This window comes from Coloeus monedula, assembly GCF_965178545.1.
Source record: "Coloeus monedula genome assembly, chromosome: 3".
In the NCBI taxonomy this organism is placed as follows: domain Eukaryota; kingdom Metazoa; phylum Chordata; class Aves; order Passeriformes; family Corvidae; genus Coloeus; species Coloeus monedula.
Window position 1 is genome coordinate 67,119,288 of NC_138783.1, and position 16,093 is coordinate 67,135,380.

At 42.1% G+C, this 16,093-nt stretch overlaps 1 protein-coding gene across 4 annotated transcripts in view; it reads right to left on the reverse strand.

Annotated features, from left to right (window-relative positions):
• Positions 1 to 15,531, reverse strand: part of DACH1 (dachshund family transcription factor 1) — a gene marked incomplete at its 5' end in the record, with an annotated part of 353,184 nt that extends 337,653 nt beyond the window's left edge. For all 4 annotated transcript variants that reach the window (XM_082277602.1, XM_082277601.1, XM_082277600.1 and 1 more), the window contains one exon: positions 14,777 to 15,531. In XM_082277602.1, coding sequence (XP_082133728.1) covers positions 14,777 to 15,531 — 755 coding nt within the window. The remainder of the gene's footprint in view (positions 1 to 14,776) is intronic.
• Positions 15,532 to 16,093: the final 562 nt, after the last annotated feature.

Here is a 16,093-nt window from a genome sequence, read left to right on the forward strand (position 1 = left end):
ATGCATTTGTACAATTATCTTTTCATCCTTGGGGCAATGGTATTAATATGATTAGGCAATATTTCTGGAAAAAACAGACAAGTATGCACTCTTTTTAACTGCAGCTTAGGGCGATATGAAAAATTAATTAATTTCTGAAGAAAATCAATTTCTGTACGTGACCACATTAGACATTGCTAAACCAAGACACAGAGTCCTTTCTCAATCAGAACATTTTATCATTTTTTTCCAAATTCTGATTGTTATATGAGCATTTCAATAATAAAACTGTTAGATTATTTAAATTATCTTAATGCATAGGCATGGAAAAGTGACTATTTCTTCTTCATGTTACCCCAACAGACATGGTGTTTTAAAATATGTATTGTTTGACCAGTCAATAGGAAACCTTAGCATTTGGTCTGAACTCATCTTATGTGATCTTTTATTAATGCACATTATACCGATTGAATTCAAGGACAGCAGGAAATAATTCAGCTCTGAAAACCGCAGCTGAAAAAAAATAGAAAGATGCTAACCAAAAGTATTTTAAAATTAATATAAGGTTGCTTCCTTGTTTGTTTTGCTACAAAGAATTAGATAAGGTGTTTCTTCAACAGAAGCATACACATTACAAAAATATTGTGACATATGTGGGATACAGCCAAGCACCCAGGTGGCTAATCTCATTTTTAGAAGAAAGATACTGCTTTGTATGTTAATTGGTGCAAAAAAAAAAAAAAAAAAATTACATTTATGTTTTTATATGTACCGTCTTTATTTCCTCTCAATCAACAGAAAAAGTAGAAATTACTGCATGCAAATGTTCAATATTCATTTAATTTGCATGAAGGTGCTTGAACAATTTTTTTATTCTAACAAGCTCATTTTTCATGCGTTTTGTCTTTCATCCTAATCTAGCATCTGTCATTCCTTTTTGAAGTTATTATCGGCCCAATTCCCTCTTGGACATGGTTGCTGGGTGACCGGTATCTTAGCACCCACTTTGACAGGAACAGATGTGAATCTGATCAAGAGATTTCCCATGAGTACCTGAAATCACAAACAACTTTCGGGAAAAACAAACAGCCTTGCTGTCACCGTCCCTCTCTCGCCCTCCCTCCCATCCCTTCCCCCATACCCCCCAAAAAAGAGTATGAGAAAGTTGATGCAGAGTTAACCAGCATCATTAAAGCGCATTATTATCTGGCAGGTGAGCTCCCTGAACACCTCTCTAGCTGCTTCTGCCTTCAAACGCCAACTCTCAGCTTTAAGTTTTAATAACCCCCCTTTGAATACTTACAAAGACGACTGTTCGTTTCTAAGGTCACCATCTTCTAAACATTCTCACGTTGAACCTGTTTTCGTCACTTGAATGCTCTCATTTAAATCAGTGGTATTTCTCGTGTAAGCAAATTTCACATGCACACAAGCACCCACCAGTTGTTTTATAACACCTAACTCACATTTTGATTACAAATAATGTTCTTTGATCGCTCCCACACTCGGTTGTCGCCGTCTGTGAAACTCCAGCTTATGAAAACTCTGCTAGCTATGCTATCTGAGTACCAATACAGATAATGTTTAAGGACCTGCATAATTCTATTACTGTAAATCAGCCAGCTGAGATGCTACAGGTAACAGGACTCCTTACACAAACCAAAGCTTCCTGCTCGCAGGATTCAAATTTCTATATACAACCCAACATCATAGTGACTATATTCATTGCTGCACACAGGATATGGAAAAATAGGAAGTAACTTGGGAATTACGGCTGTATACTTCTGAAATAAACTTAGAACCATACAAAGCATAGCTAAGAATTTTCAGATTAAGTGTATTACAAAAAAAATAATTTTTCCATTCCCATTTAACATCACTGCCGTAAGAATCTCACCCAACATCAAACTCTAAGGTAAAGCTTATTTCTTCTTGCTTGCTTTCCCAGGCACTACTCTAAACATAGCCCTACTTAACGAAGAGAAAGGACACAGTTGTGATCCAAAGACTGAAAATTTGATCATACATATGTAAACTTGTAAGGCCGCATGTGACAGCAACACCGGATAAATTTGCTTTAACATGCTGTCAACCAGCCTTTCACTTCTGCCTCTTCACGATGCTACTCTTCAGCATGTTCCCAGCCCCATAGCCTCAGGGCTCTTGTCCCTACTGCTACTGCTAGGGTTAGCAACTGCTTCCACTAAGTATCCTCTGTATCTGAAGTTTTCACGGTGCCTCATAAAATACAGCTTCCATGAAGAATTGTAAATTTTCATCTTCTTTTGCTTCCAAATTCAGAGAGGCATGTGAGGAGAACAAAGTAACAAGGAGAAGAGGAAAGAGAAAGGAAGAGTTTGAATTTTCAAAGATCTGAATTTGTTCCTTCATTCTGAGTTGTTGTTCTATGATCAAAAAGATAACAAAGGGATTTTTTTCCTCTCTAGTTTAGATGCAAAGAGAATTTAAGACAAACATTTCAATCACAATGAAGAATTTATTGCCACCTATAGGTGATCTTAAATTTAATTTAATTTCCCTTATTTGCTACCAAAATCAGAAAGCAGCCAGAACATTTTATTGATAAGTTAAAAGCCTTAGACTAGTCTGATCTAAACTTACTCTGGATACAATAAAATTCAAAGAAATCTTCTATCCAACTTAAGAACAACAGAACTACAAAGGAAAAGTCAAGCAAATAAGAAAACTCTTTAAGCCCCTAAATGCAACTGGACATCTCTACCTTCCATTAAAAGTCATGTTGGAACAAAACCATTCTTTGTGTCTTGGAAAAAAATATCCCCCCCCTCTACCCACTTAGGATATCAGCACCACATAGCAGTCAAACCTGTTGATGGGACACAATGTACACATTTATAATAAATACATAATGGTGATAAGTGATCACCATTCAGAAGACTTGCCTTTCACTCTGCCAGTCAAAACAATAGCAGCCTTTGATAATGTCCCTACAATGATGCCTCATGAAACTGTTTGATTATCCAGACTGACAAAGTCATGAACGGCTTAATACAAATTGAGCAGAAAAATTCACTGGTATGAAAAACAAACAACCAGAGTAAATAAGCACCCTCTTACTTGTCTTGGTAACACCCTTATATATCCATTTCTCACCTACCCATCCTTTTTGCCCAAGCCAAAAAAGGGACTACAAACTCAGAACTAGCCTCCTCTGCCACATCCACTGAAAGCCTACAGCCAGGAATCATCAGCTGAGCTGTTCAGTCGATCCGGAGTGTTAAGATGGCGTTAAAGACAAAAGCATCTATACTAGATTAGTAGTATCCAAATCTGTCACTTGTACACTAGAAACAGGTAGACTTATGCAGGCACTTAAATGCCAATTTCAGCAATGAAAATATATTTCAAGGATCGGAAAGACTGACTGAGAATAGGAAAAGAAGGTGAAAGCAAAGCCTGGAAGGTTTGCAGAGCCTCTGTGGGATAGCAACTGCTGGGGCAAACTCAAGCTGAACAGAACACTCAGTTTGTTAAATAAATCAAAATGCAAGCTAATTCTAATTTTAATATAATCCTCTAAGTGTTTGAACTAAGGAACCCTTCCATGTCCTTAGGGCCCACTATTTCAACTTAGTTTGCATAGTCCAATTTGGCAATACACCAGCAGGAACACTTGGGCAGCATAAACCCCATACCACCTCACCAGAGAGAGGTAATCACTCACCCTAGGGTATTTAGGCTTCTGGCTCAAACCAAAGGACCAAAGGAGGAATGCTATGGGAGCACCTACTCATTACTTGAATTGATTCCAAGATGAGGAAAGATGAACCAAGATTTCCCAAATCACAAATTTTTAGTCTAACTAAGGGGATGAGAAAGGAAGAATGGAGTCTTGGGAGTCTTCTTGTGAACTGTCCCATTGTCACCTTTTGAACCTCGAGCCACAGCCATGTTCCAGGTGAGTAGCCCAGTATCTGCAGAGCTGTTCTCTTCTCTATAGCCCATACAACATGTACGGACTACAGTCACTGCCTCCTCTATTTCACATGCAAGAAAACAAAGCCTAAGTTACTAAACCCAGAGGAAGGTTCAAGGTTTGAGGATTTAGTCCATACCAAACAAATTCTATAATTTAAACTTTTTGCAGCTTAACTATATTGAGAAACCATTACACATTTTAAAGAATTAGAATACTGAACTGTTAAATATTAGGCACTTGACCCATACCTAATGTAAAGTAAGTTTCTAAAAATGTCCTCAGAAAAATTTAGTAGAAAAACAGGTGTAGGAGAAAATTCAAATGTGACCCGTAAGGCCCCAGAATTTAGAAATGAATTGGGATCAGTTCATTCTTTTCCCATGGGGTAACTTGTATAAATGTAATTCTATGGTTTCATAAAACCAGGTCAAGTTTCTGTCCCCTGAGGTCCTTTGGCAATTTGAAGCATGGCAGCACTTTTTCCTGGCTACAAGTTCAAATCTGCATGCGTTCTGGATTTCTGAAAGGAAACGATTAGCCAAGCTGCAAAGATAGACCTATCCTGTTCAGAGCACACCCTCCACACAGAAAACTACTTACACGGGTGAAACACAATTTCACAAAATAGTATTTAGAACTAGCTGGCTCTGCATTTTCACCTCTAAAAAAAATTCCTTTTCTCTCATTGGCTGGCAAAAAGCAGACGAACTTACCACTTAACAATGCCCAGCAGTTTTAACTAAGGACATTCTTCTTTCCTTTAATGTCAAAATGTTCTACTCACATAGTCATACTTTAGAATATTTCTGAGTACAGGCATTTCATAACTATTATTTTATTGCCTCTCATGATAACACTGTATTGTCCTAATTTAAGTAATAAGACATGTAAAATAAGACGCAACGAGACAAAATCACAGAAGGGGTCACCAGAAAAGATGAAACCTCTGCTTGGCAGACCTGCATTAGCACAGGATCAGCAGCAGAGAGCTAAAGGCAGCGGAGGCTCCACTCCTTCAGGAACAACCTGAAATTACTCTTTTTAACACCACATCCCATCCACTGTGTCCCAGAGTCTGACTTTCACTGCAATGCGGCCAGAATGATAACGGGTTGAGTCTGACCACTGAGCTGAGCAACAAATCCCTCTGTGTGGCACCACACGTCTTCTGGGTTGACTAAACAGATTCAAAGAGCAGAGGAAGGATAACAAAGAAATTCAGTGTGTTTGAGCAAACTGCCTTCTCAGTGCATAAACCTGACATGTACAAACTACGGCAGTGGGCTGCTTCTTCTCAAGATAAAATCCACCCTTTCCGCCACTCTATTAAGATGGTGCCAGAGGAGCTCTGAACAATAAAATCTGTTGAAAGTTTATCAATTCTTAGTGATGTCCCACCTGTTGTACCTTGAGGTGGCCTCAAGCCAATTCAACAGCTGTGGCTATCCCCCAAACATGTTAACTAAAAACCTCACTGATGCCCTCCCCAGGAAATGCTATGAGTCCTTTCTTACATGATTTGCATGTGGGCTCCTGAAACAGCTACATGCTGGTAAATTAGTATTTCTAATACTTTTGTCTCATAGCTGCTCAAAACTGTATTTTATACACAGCTATATGTTAAACTGTAAATTACTGTAGCAAGAGCTTCTTTTTCCACTACTGTCATTTTTAACATTATATTTCAGCAGCAAATTCATTTCAAAGGGAACCAGTAGAATCACAAACCATCTATAATGCCCAGTAATGTAAGACAAAATATTTTATTACCATTTAATGTATCTTTTTTAACCAGGCCTGTTAAAAGCTATGAGTATCAGCTTAAAAAACATCCATAACAAACCAAAACCAAGCAATCCTGCTTTTATTAGAATAGACAACATAACTTGCACCAGAATCATGAAATTAGGCTTTACTAGTAGACACAGACACAGAGAACTTACAAAATCCTATATGTCATCTACAGTGTCAAAACTGTTCTAACAAGCTGAGAGAAATATATTAAAACAAAAAAAAACAAAAGAAAAACAAAAAAAGAGAACATATGACTTTTCACTTGTATTAGTTAGTCCATATTATATATTTAATACCACCTGAGGTATTTTCTTCCTCCCATGCAGTAAATTTCTGTTAAGGAAACAGAAGGTAATTGGAAAATGGTTTCGCTTCCTTCCCAGCAAACTACCAGTGAGAATCAACACTAAAATGTGAAAAGTGACAACCACGGCATATATCTTGGAAGCATGTATTCCCTTCAAAATGGGATAGGCTGCATCTGTACTACAAAATTGAATACAAAAAATCCCAGCAGAGTGTATGAAGCCACAGGTTGTACCAAATTCTGCTACTAATTCCTGAAAAGATATTGCCTTGATTTCCTAAAATTAATTAATACGAAAGAATGCTCACAGAAACACTAAGATTGCATTAAATGCATAATGCATTAAAAAATGCATCATGAATCTATTTTATGCAACAAGCATTAATTTACAGGACATGAAATCTCAAGCATTCTTTCAACACTTTCAAACTGTCCCTGAAAATGCAAGAAAGTATACAGCAATCCAGCTTCCTACCTAAGACGTCAACTGATTCTTTTATAGCACTTCCAAATATATTTTGCATATGCTTGGTTTAAAAGACACATGTAATCTACTGAGAGCAACAGGACTACCTGCATCCTTACAGTTACACATATGGTTTAAAACCACAGCATAGTTATTTAATGTAAATAACTAAGTCCTACAGGTGACCTTGTCCAACAAAGAAAGGTTTCTACAGCAAGCCAAGAGACTGAAAACAAATTATATGCTTCATAAAGACAGATAACACTGTCATCCATTAAAACATGATATAAAACCAATTAAAGTATTAAGTTTATATTTTTACCACATTTGTAAAAGAATAACTCAAAAATAATAGCTTTAGTAATGTTTATTTTTTTTAAGGAATGCTCAAAGTATCAATAAACCCTGACTAGATTTATCACTTATAAAAATGTAACATGCGTTTGTACTTCTCTTAAAAATACAGTATCTAACACCTGAAAGCAATTTTTTTTTTCTGTCCCATGTATAAAATCATGATCTAGCTCTTTAAAAAAAATAAATCATTAGTAAGTATGAGAACAACATGAAATCAAGGCTAAAAAGGATATTATTAAATAGTCATAAAATAGATATGTATTGCCTGTTTCCTTTATAATTTACTTTATATAACTGCTTTCTTTTTGATTCCTTACAATCATTTCACGTAACATGAAAAAGCAAATCATTTCCCAAAAGTAAAATTCAAAAATAGTTTATACTGTACAACAATTTGTAAATACAAGCATATACTGAGAGACATGTCCCAAACAACTTTTACTCCACATGCAAAATACCTGTTACCTGTTCTCAGTACAGCATCATTAACAAGTGCTCTGACATGAACATTCAGAGTTATGAACTTCAATCATGGCATCGTAATGTTACAAGTATATTTCAGCTGTCAATTATGCTAAAGCATGTGCAGCAGTCCCACGTACTCCCATTCTTCCCCTTCTCCCAGCCCCATCCAACTCCAGTACACAACTCTTGTTATTTTGTCAGTCAGGTAATCTGTATGCACACCTACTGTGCCCTCTCATTCAGTCATACAATTTAAGGAACAAAATGAATGTAGAAAAATACATCTTAACAGCTAAGGTGCGCTTTTTTCAGTGTATTGAGTAGCACACAATATTATAATGTGAATAAGAGAACTAGTCTGAAAGCTTTGCTTGAACCTGAGCTTGTTTTGGATCAAAAGCAATTTAGGCATAATTTAGCCACTTGGCCAATTCAGAGATTAATTCTATAAATCCTAAGGATGAGTAAAATTTTGTTACCAAAACATCTGCTTATTTTAATGGAAAAAAACATCCCGTCAGTGTGGCAAGGTGTACTGGAAAATTTTAATTGCATCTGCTCCATTGTTCCTGGACTATGGCTAACTTCAGCCTTCCAATGGCCACAAAATCCCACTGTTTGATATCTGTAACCAAAAATATATTTCTTTTTGATACTGAAATAGCTTTCTTCTTCATGACAAAGATGCAAATTATGTGGAATGCAAAGAAAATATCTGAAGTAAATTAGTTTTGGAGTGAACAGGGTGCCTTTAAACAGAATAATGAACAGAAAGTTATGTTAAGTGTTACCCACATGAGTGTTCTCAGGAGCGCACAATAAAAATTTTGGAATATTTTATTGTATCAAAAGCATAATTACATGAACACTAACAAAAAAAGCTTGTATTATTTCAGAAAGTTTCTACTTATAACTAATAAAGTGTTTTGATACACACGATTTAGAAGATCTTTCCATTCAGTTCTGCAAATTGTATTGTATATATTAATCGATCTGCCATAGGAGGATGCAATTATCACAAAACATTGTTTAAAGCAAGGTGAACTAAAATACATTTCGTGATCCATTTCCTCAATTGCAACTCATGCAAGCAGTTTCATTAGTTTTGGTGGATGTATCCTGAACTACTGCTCAGGGTCCGTTTGGTCCAACATCCCATCTCAAGAAGAGACCTACGGAAATTCACAGAGGGGAATGCAAGTATTCAGTATTTACAGACTTATTCTTCCCCAGTGTAGTTTCCCAGCTAATCGCTATCAGTGATTTAGAGTGGAAAATTCCAAACTGGGATGTAACTGGATGGTCAAAAACTGATCCTTCCTCTCATGAAATTAAGTGACAGCATGTTTCTACTTTATGCTATGGAAAATGTACTATTACCCTTTTTCACTTTCTTCAGTAAAAAAAAAAGGTTTAAAACAGTTCACAGTTATTAACAGTCAGTGCTAAGATTCCGTATTTTGTAGATTACACTTGAATATTTGCAATGCCTGTGAAATGAAACATCAGCACTTGTTAGAAGATGCCCCCGGCTGAGCACAGTATCAGATAAATAAGTAGAACGTAGTGGGTTAAGGATAAAGTTATTCCTCAAAACAAACTGGATTTTATCATTTCAAGTCACAAACACATCTTGATTCTAAATATAAAGATTTTTGGTTTATGTTCCAGGAATTTTGAAAATAATTTAAATGATAATGGAAAAAGCAAAATTCTTCCTTAATTCACACTGGAGAAATTATCTATATATGAATTAGCTCTCTGGATCATAATAGCTTTTTGCAGATGACTCTTCAGCTCTATCATTTAAATACATATTTAGGCAACTAAAAATTTACTGTCAATTCCTATTATGTCAGTCCACATTATGGCGCTGTTACAGCATGCACATTTAAAGATTATTGAAAAAATTACTGTTCATGTGCAGTATATAATTTGCAAAAGGTTAATCACTATTTTAAAACAATGAATGGAATTAACTCATAATGCAAAGCAGATGCGCCAAACGTTATTTTTAAAACAAAACATATTTAACTTATAAAAGAACAAAGAGGATCTAAACCCAGTCCTGTTGCTTAAAACCAGACAGGCATCATGGCTGTTTTGGACTCTTGTTTCACTGGCTCATACAATTTAGATAAAACTCAGTAGATTCTGATTACTCTCTCTGCTATCCTGCAGCCATTAAATGAATTTTTACAGCTAAACTTGTAAAGCTCCTCCATGACTAGGCAACACTGGCAATGGTGAAAGAGATTTACTTGTACCTGACCAGCAGGGACTGCAGTAACAATTTAATGTATCAATTAGGGAGTTCAAAAGGAAAATACTAAAATTCAACCCAGTGTATGAAAATTGTCTGCTTCGTATGCAATTCACTTTAGATGACCAGTCACAGAGATGGGCAAAAACAGCCATCTGGAATCATCTAGGAACAGGGGAAAACAGAAGAAATACTAAATGGCAGTCAAACAGGACTAGCATTTCCAACAAATATTCGGAACCCACTCTGGATTACAGAATACCAAGCAGGACAAGTTGTAAATAAGAGTGCTTTGAGTGCATTTTGGTTTACAGTGCTGAGGAGGGGCAGAGAAGAAGCCCTGGGTGGGCGCAGCAGCCCCCCAGCGCAGCCCATAGGGACACACTGTGGGGCACTTGCTCCGTGTGCCCAGGGGGCTCAGCAACCCCAGGCGGGGGCCTGTGGCTCTACCAAAGAGCATGGAAGCCTGAGACTGAACCAAGCATTTGAACAGAGATGGCAATGGTCTGAGGAAATAACACAGCTATCCATGTAGCCCTTTCTTGTAAGTTAAGTTGATACAAACCTGACAATAAAACTGCTTTTTCACATAAACTACATCTGCCAATAAAAGATTTCTTAATTAAAAAAAAAAACAGAAAAAAAAAAAAAAAGAAACTACACAAAACTTTACCAATATTCATAGCTATAAGATAAAGGAGGAGTTAATCAAATTGAATATTTGAGGAAGATCATGTGAAGCAATCAGGGAAAGAAATGTCCCCCTGCCCATCACTAGCAGGCCCTCACCTCCCTGCACAGAAACAGCATCGGCAGCCCTTCTCAACAGGCAGCCAGCGCTCACAGGGAAGTGTTCCCTTCCAAAGTATCAGATACCCTGCTACTGCCAGCCAGTAAGTATCAGATTAAAGGGATAAATGGTTCTGTTCTGTTGCAATAAGCATGGTCCAAGGATCTCAGTTTTTAAACTACAATATTTACCATTAAATACATAATGTAAGATGGATATTAAAGTACTGATATTATGAGCAACTGGAGTCTTTGATTTTGTTTAAGTCTAAGGAAACCACTTCCAAACATTTTACTCCTTCTTTATAGTTACTACAATTTATCTTCTGGCCTTCCAGAAGTCATCTTTGCTTGTAAAGCCTTCCACATTTCTGCTGATTATATTTTAATAATCTGTGGCAAGAAGGAAGGTCATCAATATAAACCACAGGTACTATATATTTGACATTCCTTCCAGCTGCACTTGCTGACCTGTTCATTTAAAGTATCTGTGATCTGTACTAACCTATCTGGGTGAGAAACTCCTTTAATTAATACAAACATGGGGAAAAAAGCTATGCAAGCGTGCAGTATTCAGTAAACAAGGACATGGTAGGTCCACATAATTTGAGAGAAGCAGAAGCTAGAAAAGAGGGACTGAATAACTGCCGTGTAAGATAGGCTTTGAAGAGAATTGTTTCATGTTCAGCATCTTTCCCCTTTATACTCAAAAATCAATTAGGTTGTTTTCCAAAAACTGTAAATAGCTTCCAAAGGCTGCAAATAATTCCCTGCTTTAAGTATTAATGTCAATGAACTCATTCAAAATCATCTTCAAATGTCAGAAAAGATTAACATATCCTGGTCACAAGAAGGGAGGTCAGAAGAAAGCGCACGCTTTTAGCCTTTACTCGGGTGGGCACAATCCAAAGGCAGCCTAACTCAATGGGAAAACTCTAGAAAGGGACCCAGCATGGCAAAATTCCACAACAAGTGCTCAAAACACAAGAGACCAGAAACAATCTGGGATCAATAGCTTCCAGGTCATTAATCCTAGGCAGGTGACATCCAGTGCACAGTTCGCTACTCTTTCACCCACACACTCAAGAAACCTGACTCGACTGGCATCTAGTAGCTCTAAATATTTTCCATGTTTTGCCTTTATCCTTCCCCTATTTGTTTGGCATATGGCTTTCTAGCATCCCATTAATGTCAAACCGTTTAATCGGAATGTAAGCTAAATGCACAGTTTGCTATTTCCTGGATTTCTGTTTGGCGGCCAGTGCTTTTTATGAGGAAAATAAAAGCAAAGGTCAGCATGACCAGAAAAGAAAAGTCATCTTCCATAACGGAAGCTTATTTTTCCAGTGAACTGATACACAAGCCTAATTTGGAAAAAGGTCCTTTAGTATCATGTTATTATTAGTAGTATCACAAATAAACACAGAAACCAATTCACTTTACAGACCTCTACATTTAGCATTCAATAGAAAATCCCTTGGTGTTTTATCGATTTTTGTTTTATTGATTTTTTTAAATAGCAATATCACAGTTAAAATGTATCATTTTGGTGAAACACATCTAAAACTTTTCCGTCTCGAAATAAGTTATTACAAATTATTTCCACAGCAACTGGCAACTAACGATTCAATCCATTTAAAGAACAACAAAGTAATGGCTTTATTTGGATGCCTTTTGTGATTAAATAACATATTAACCTTGATGAAGCTTTCCAAAAAGGGATTAGCGTACTCGAGTGCATCAGCTGATTATGAGACAAATATAACAGTGATAAGATGCTGGTTCGAAATTTTTGAATCTGATGAGTATAACAATTTAGCCGCTAGAATGGAGTTGGCTCTTACAGCCTCCATCTCAACAGTAAAGTGTCCACCCGGGATACAGAAAGACATCACCCAGCTAAAGTATGCAGTAAGTGGGAGTCAGGAAAGGTCGCTCAAATCACTAAACTGAGTAGATCAAAATACCCTGCATAATTACTGTAATGTCAGAAATAATTAAAAATAATTTGTAAAGAAAGAAGAATTAAATGTATTAGAGGGGAAACCCAGAAAGCAAATACAGATTTATCTTCCCATTACATCATCCATTTTGACCAAAACTCACTGACCCACTTTGCTTTATTCGTCTATACTGTAATAATACATTTTGCATACCTATTGTATATCCTTTCCATTAATTTATTTGCTTAATGGATGTATAAGTAAGTCTACTACAATTACGCTTTTTAAGGGTCAAATCCTACTCAGTTCTGAACCCACTACTGTAATTTCTACTACACTAGATGATAACACAGCAGACCTCAGGAACAGCTGAAACACAGCCGATTCTGTGCTGTTGACATAATCAAGCCATGTTACAACCAGGCTGCCAAACCCTTTTATAACCCTGCCAAGTCCAGGAATTGGTGTCTCCATACTCCCCCAACTCCCCCCTTCCAAAAAAAAAAAAAAAAAGTTTCTGTATTTCTTAATTCTACACGTTCAAATTAAAATTCACACGGTATGACTGTGGCAAAGTAAAACGTCCATGAGTTTATTTTAAGGACCAAATCTTGGAACTCTTGCAGAGTTGTTACAAGTTACACACCACACGGACACACACACACAAAAACCCCAGCCCAACAATTGTCTAAGAGCAGCTATTAATATTCATGTTGATTCCACATGAAACAACAGCAGAGTTACCCGAGCAGCTACAGTTATGTCAGCGCTTGGAAGTTATTCCAGGCTGTTTTGTCCTGCTGCCCTGAATATTCAGGAACTTCAACAATCCATCCAGCAACAGCTACCGCAGAGTAAGTGCTCTGCTTCGCCTGGCTCTATGCTAATGACTGCCAGGCACCCTCTGCTGAATCGGGGGGGATGAAGGGAGGGAGGAGGGAATGTCACACCCCCCGCAATAGGGGACGGGACGGGACGGGACGGGCAGGAGCACGGCATCGCGTGGGGTTAATTCCCCACGTGTTGGTCGTTGCTGCACCTTGAAATCTGACAATAGGAAAGTGAAACGAGCCCGGTCTGTTTGTTTGGGTATATTGAAAGTAGCATCGGGACTTTGTCCACGACCTCCTCCGTGAGAAGTTCCTGCCGCCCCTCCAGCGCGGCAGAGCCCGAGCCCCCCGCCCCCGCCCGAGGCAGGGGGAGCCCCCGGGAACTGGAGGCGCTTCCGACCGCTCTGATCTCGGGGTCACGGCAGTTATGCGATCCCTTCTCCTTATCGAGCAGATTCAGCCCTATAACCTACAGACTGAGAGATAACAGCCCCATGCTTTCGCCCTCCGTTGCAAAGGCGGCTGCTATTGCATCAGGAATTTCCTCTTTTGCCAGCTCCTTCTATCCCCCCGACACTCCTCCCCGGTTGTGGCAAGTTTGGGGCTCACCTCCCCCCCGCGGTCTCCCTGGCCCTCGGGGTGCGGGGATATCCCCGCACCGTCCGCAGCCGCAGCGCTGCTCCCCGCCCCCGGCGCCGTCCCCGCCACCGCGCCCGCGTTACTCTGCGCGGCAGCAGGATCCAGTCTTGCCAAATCCCTGCCGCGCTCCCGCTGCCCCCCGTCTCCTCCTCTCCGACTGGCAGGGGCCTGGAGCTGCTCGCACCTGCTCCTCGGGGACCGACACCCCCACCCCCTCCCACCGAGGAAGCCCGGCCGCCTGGCACCTCTCCCCACTACCCCACAGCAAAGCCGCCGCCACCTCCTCCTCCTCCTCGCCGTCTTCCCGCCCTCCCTCCACCTCCCCCGTTCGCCATGTGGCAACTGCCTTACAGCCCTACACAAAAAGTGCACGTGCCCCCTCGGATGTGTGACAGCAGCTGATGGCCAAGCGGCCTTCATCGCCCCGGAACGGGCCCGACGCCCGGGCAGCTCCGCGCCCCATCCCAGTTAACGCGACACCCCAGTGTCTATGTCGCCGTCCCCCCATCAGGACCGCTCCCCGCCCACTCCCGTGCAGCCTTCGGGCGGCTTTTTCCCAGGGTTGCCCGCTTTAAAGATACATCCAAGGATAAACTTCAGCAGGGGACTCGGTCAGAAAGCACTTTCTGGCCCCTTCCCACCCCCGCCGGCCCTCCGCTCCCGCGCTGCACTGCCCGCGGCCACCCCTAGCCCCCGGCACGCCTCGGCCCGGGGGGCAGGGAAGGGGACAATGACAGGGCGACACTTGCAGGGCGCAGCGGGAGGGGGGCACAAACACGCCTTCTCCTTCCCCCTCCGTCCCTCCGTCCCACCAAGAAGCAGCGCTGCTGCCTGCGGATAAGGCCGGCTGGGTGCCGGGGCAGCGCGGGAGGGGGCAGCGGGAAGCGGCGCAGCGCCCGCCCGGACCGCACCGCGCGGGGGTGGGACGGGGGCGGCGGCGGCGGGGGGGCCGGCGGGGCGCGCGTGTGCCTTGCGGCGCTTACCTGGCGTTGGTGCAGTCGTTGTAGAGGGTCTCGAAATCCTTCCTGGAGATGAGTTTGCAGCGGTTGACCCCGGGCTGGATGGCCCCCAGCCCCCTCAGGATGCGGACCTGCTCCACGTTGCAGACCACGGGCGTGATCTCGAGCCGCTTCAGCTTGGTGTAGACCGTGTGCAAGCCCCCCACCAAGTGCTTCAGGAAGAGGTCGAAAGCCTGGGGCAGGCAGATGAGCTCGCATCCCTCCACGGTGAAGGAGGCCACTTTGGCCCCCCTCAGATCCACCATCTTGCACTCGTTATTCTGGGGGGTGTTCTCCACCGGGGACGGGGTCGAGTACACGGGCTTGCCGGGCAGGCTGCCGGCCGCGCTGGCCGCGCTGGCATTGGGAGTGGAGGTGCTGCCGCTGCCGCCGCCGCTGCTGCTGCTGCCGCCGCCGCCGCCGGTGCCCAGGCTGGGGCTGCCGCCGCCGCTGCCGCCGCCGCTGCCGTTGCCGCCGCCGCTGGTGGTGGAGGTGACTGTGGCCGCTGCTGCCGCCGCCGCCGCCGCCGCTGCCGCCGCTGCGATGGGCTCCGGCCGGAATAGGTTTGTCCCCGAAGCGGCCGGCGGGGGAGCGATGGACGGAGACGGAGAGGAGGTGGCCGACGACGAGGTGGCCGACGACGAGGTGGTGGTGGTGGTGGTGCAGGCGGCAGAAGTTGAGACCGGAGGCTGAGGGGGGACCAGCTGGGTCGGAGGGATCAAAGCAGCCGGTACGGCCATGGTCACATATACGGCGGAGGGGGCAGGGGGAGGGGGGAAAGTTCCCACACACACACGCAGGGGAAAGGGGAAAAATTTAAAAAAAAAATATTAAAAAAAAAAAAAAAGAGGAAAGGAGAGAAGGGAGGAGGGGGGCGAAGAAGGGGGGGATAACCCCAGATCAGGTGCTGCGGCGAGCGAGAGAGCAGGGGGCAGAGTGAGAGAGAGAACGCACAAAGTGTCCCGCAAGTGGGGACGGAGGAGGAGGAGGAGGAGGAGAAGTCCGCTCCGGGCGGCGGGGCTGGGGCCGAGGGGAGGGGGAGGGCAGTTTCTTTTTGTGGTCCTTTCTCTAGCACCACGTTAAAGACGAAGGTGAAAAGGAGGAGGTTTGAAGGACTTCGGTTCTCTCTGGCAAGTACATTGATCAAAGATTGAGAGGGGAATGACAGAGAGAAAATGAGCTGGGAAGTGCTGGCTGCTGCCGCCGCCGCCGCCGCTCGCTCGCTGGACGAGTTGTTGTTGTCACACGGTGCGGAGGGGAGGAGCTCCGGCAACTTGAAATACCCTTTGAAGCAGCAAAAGG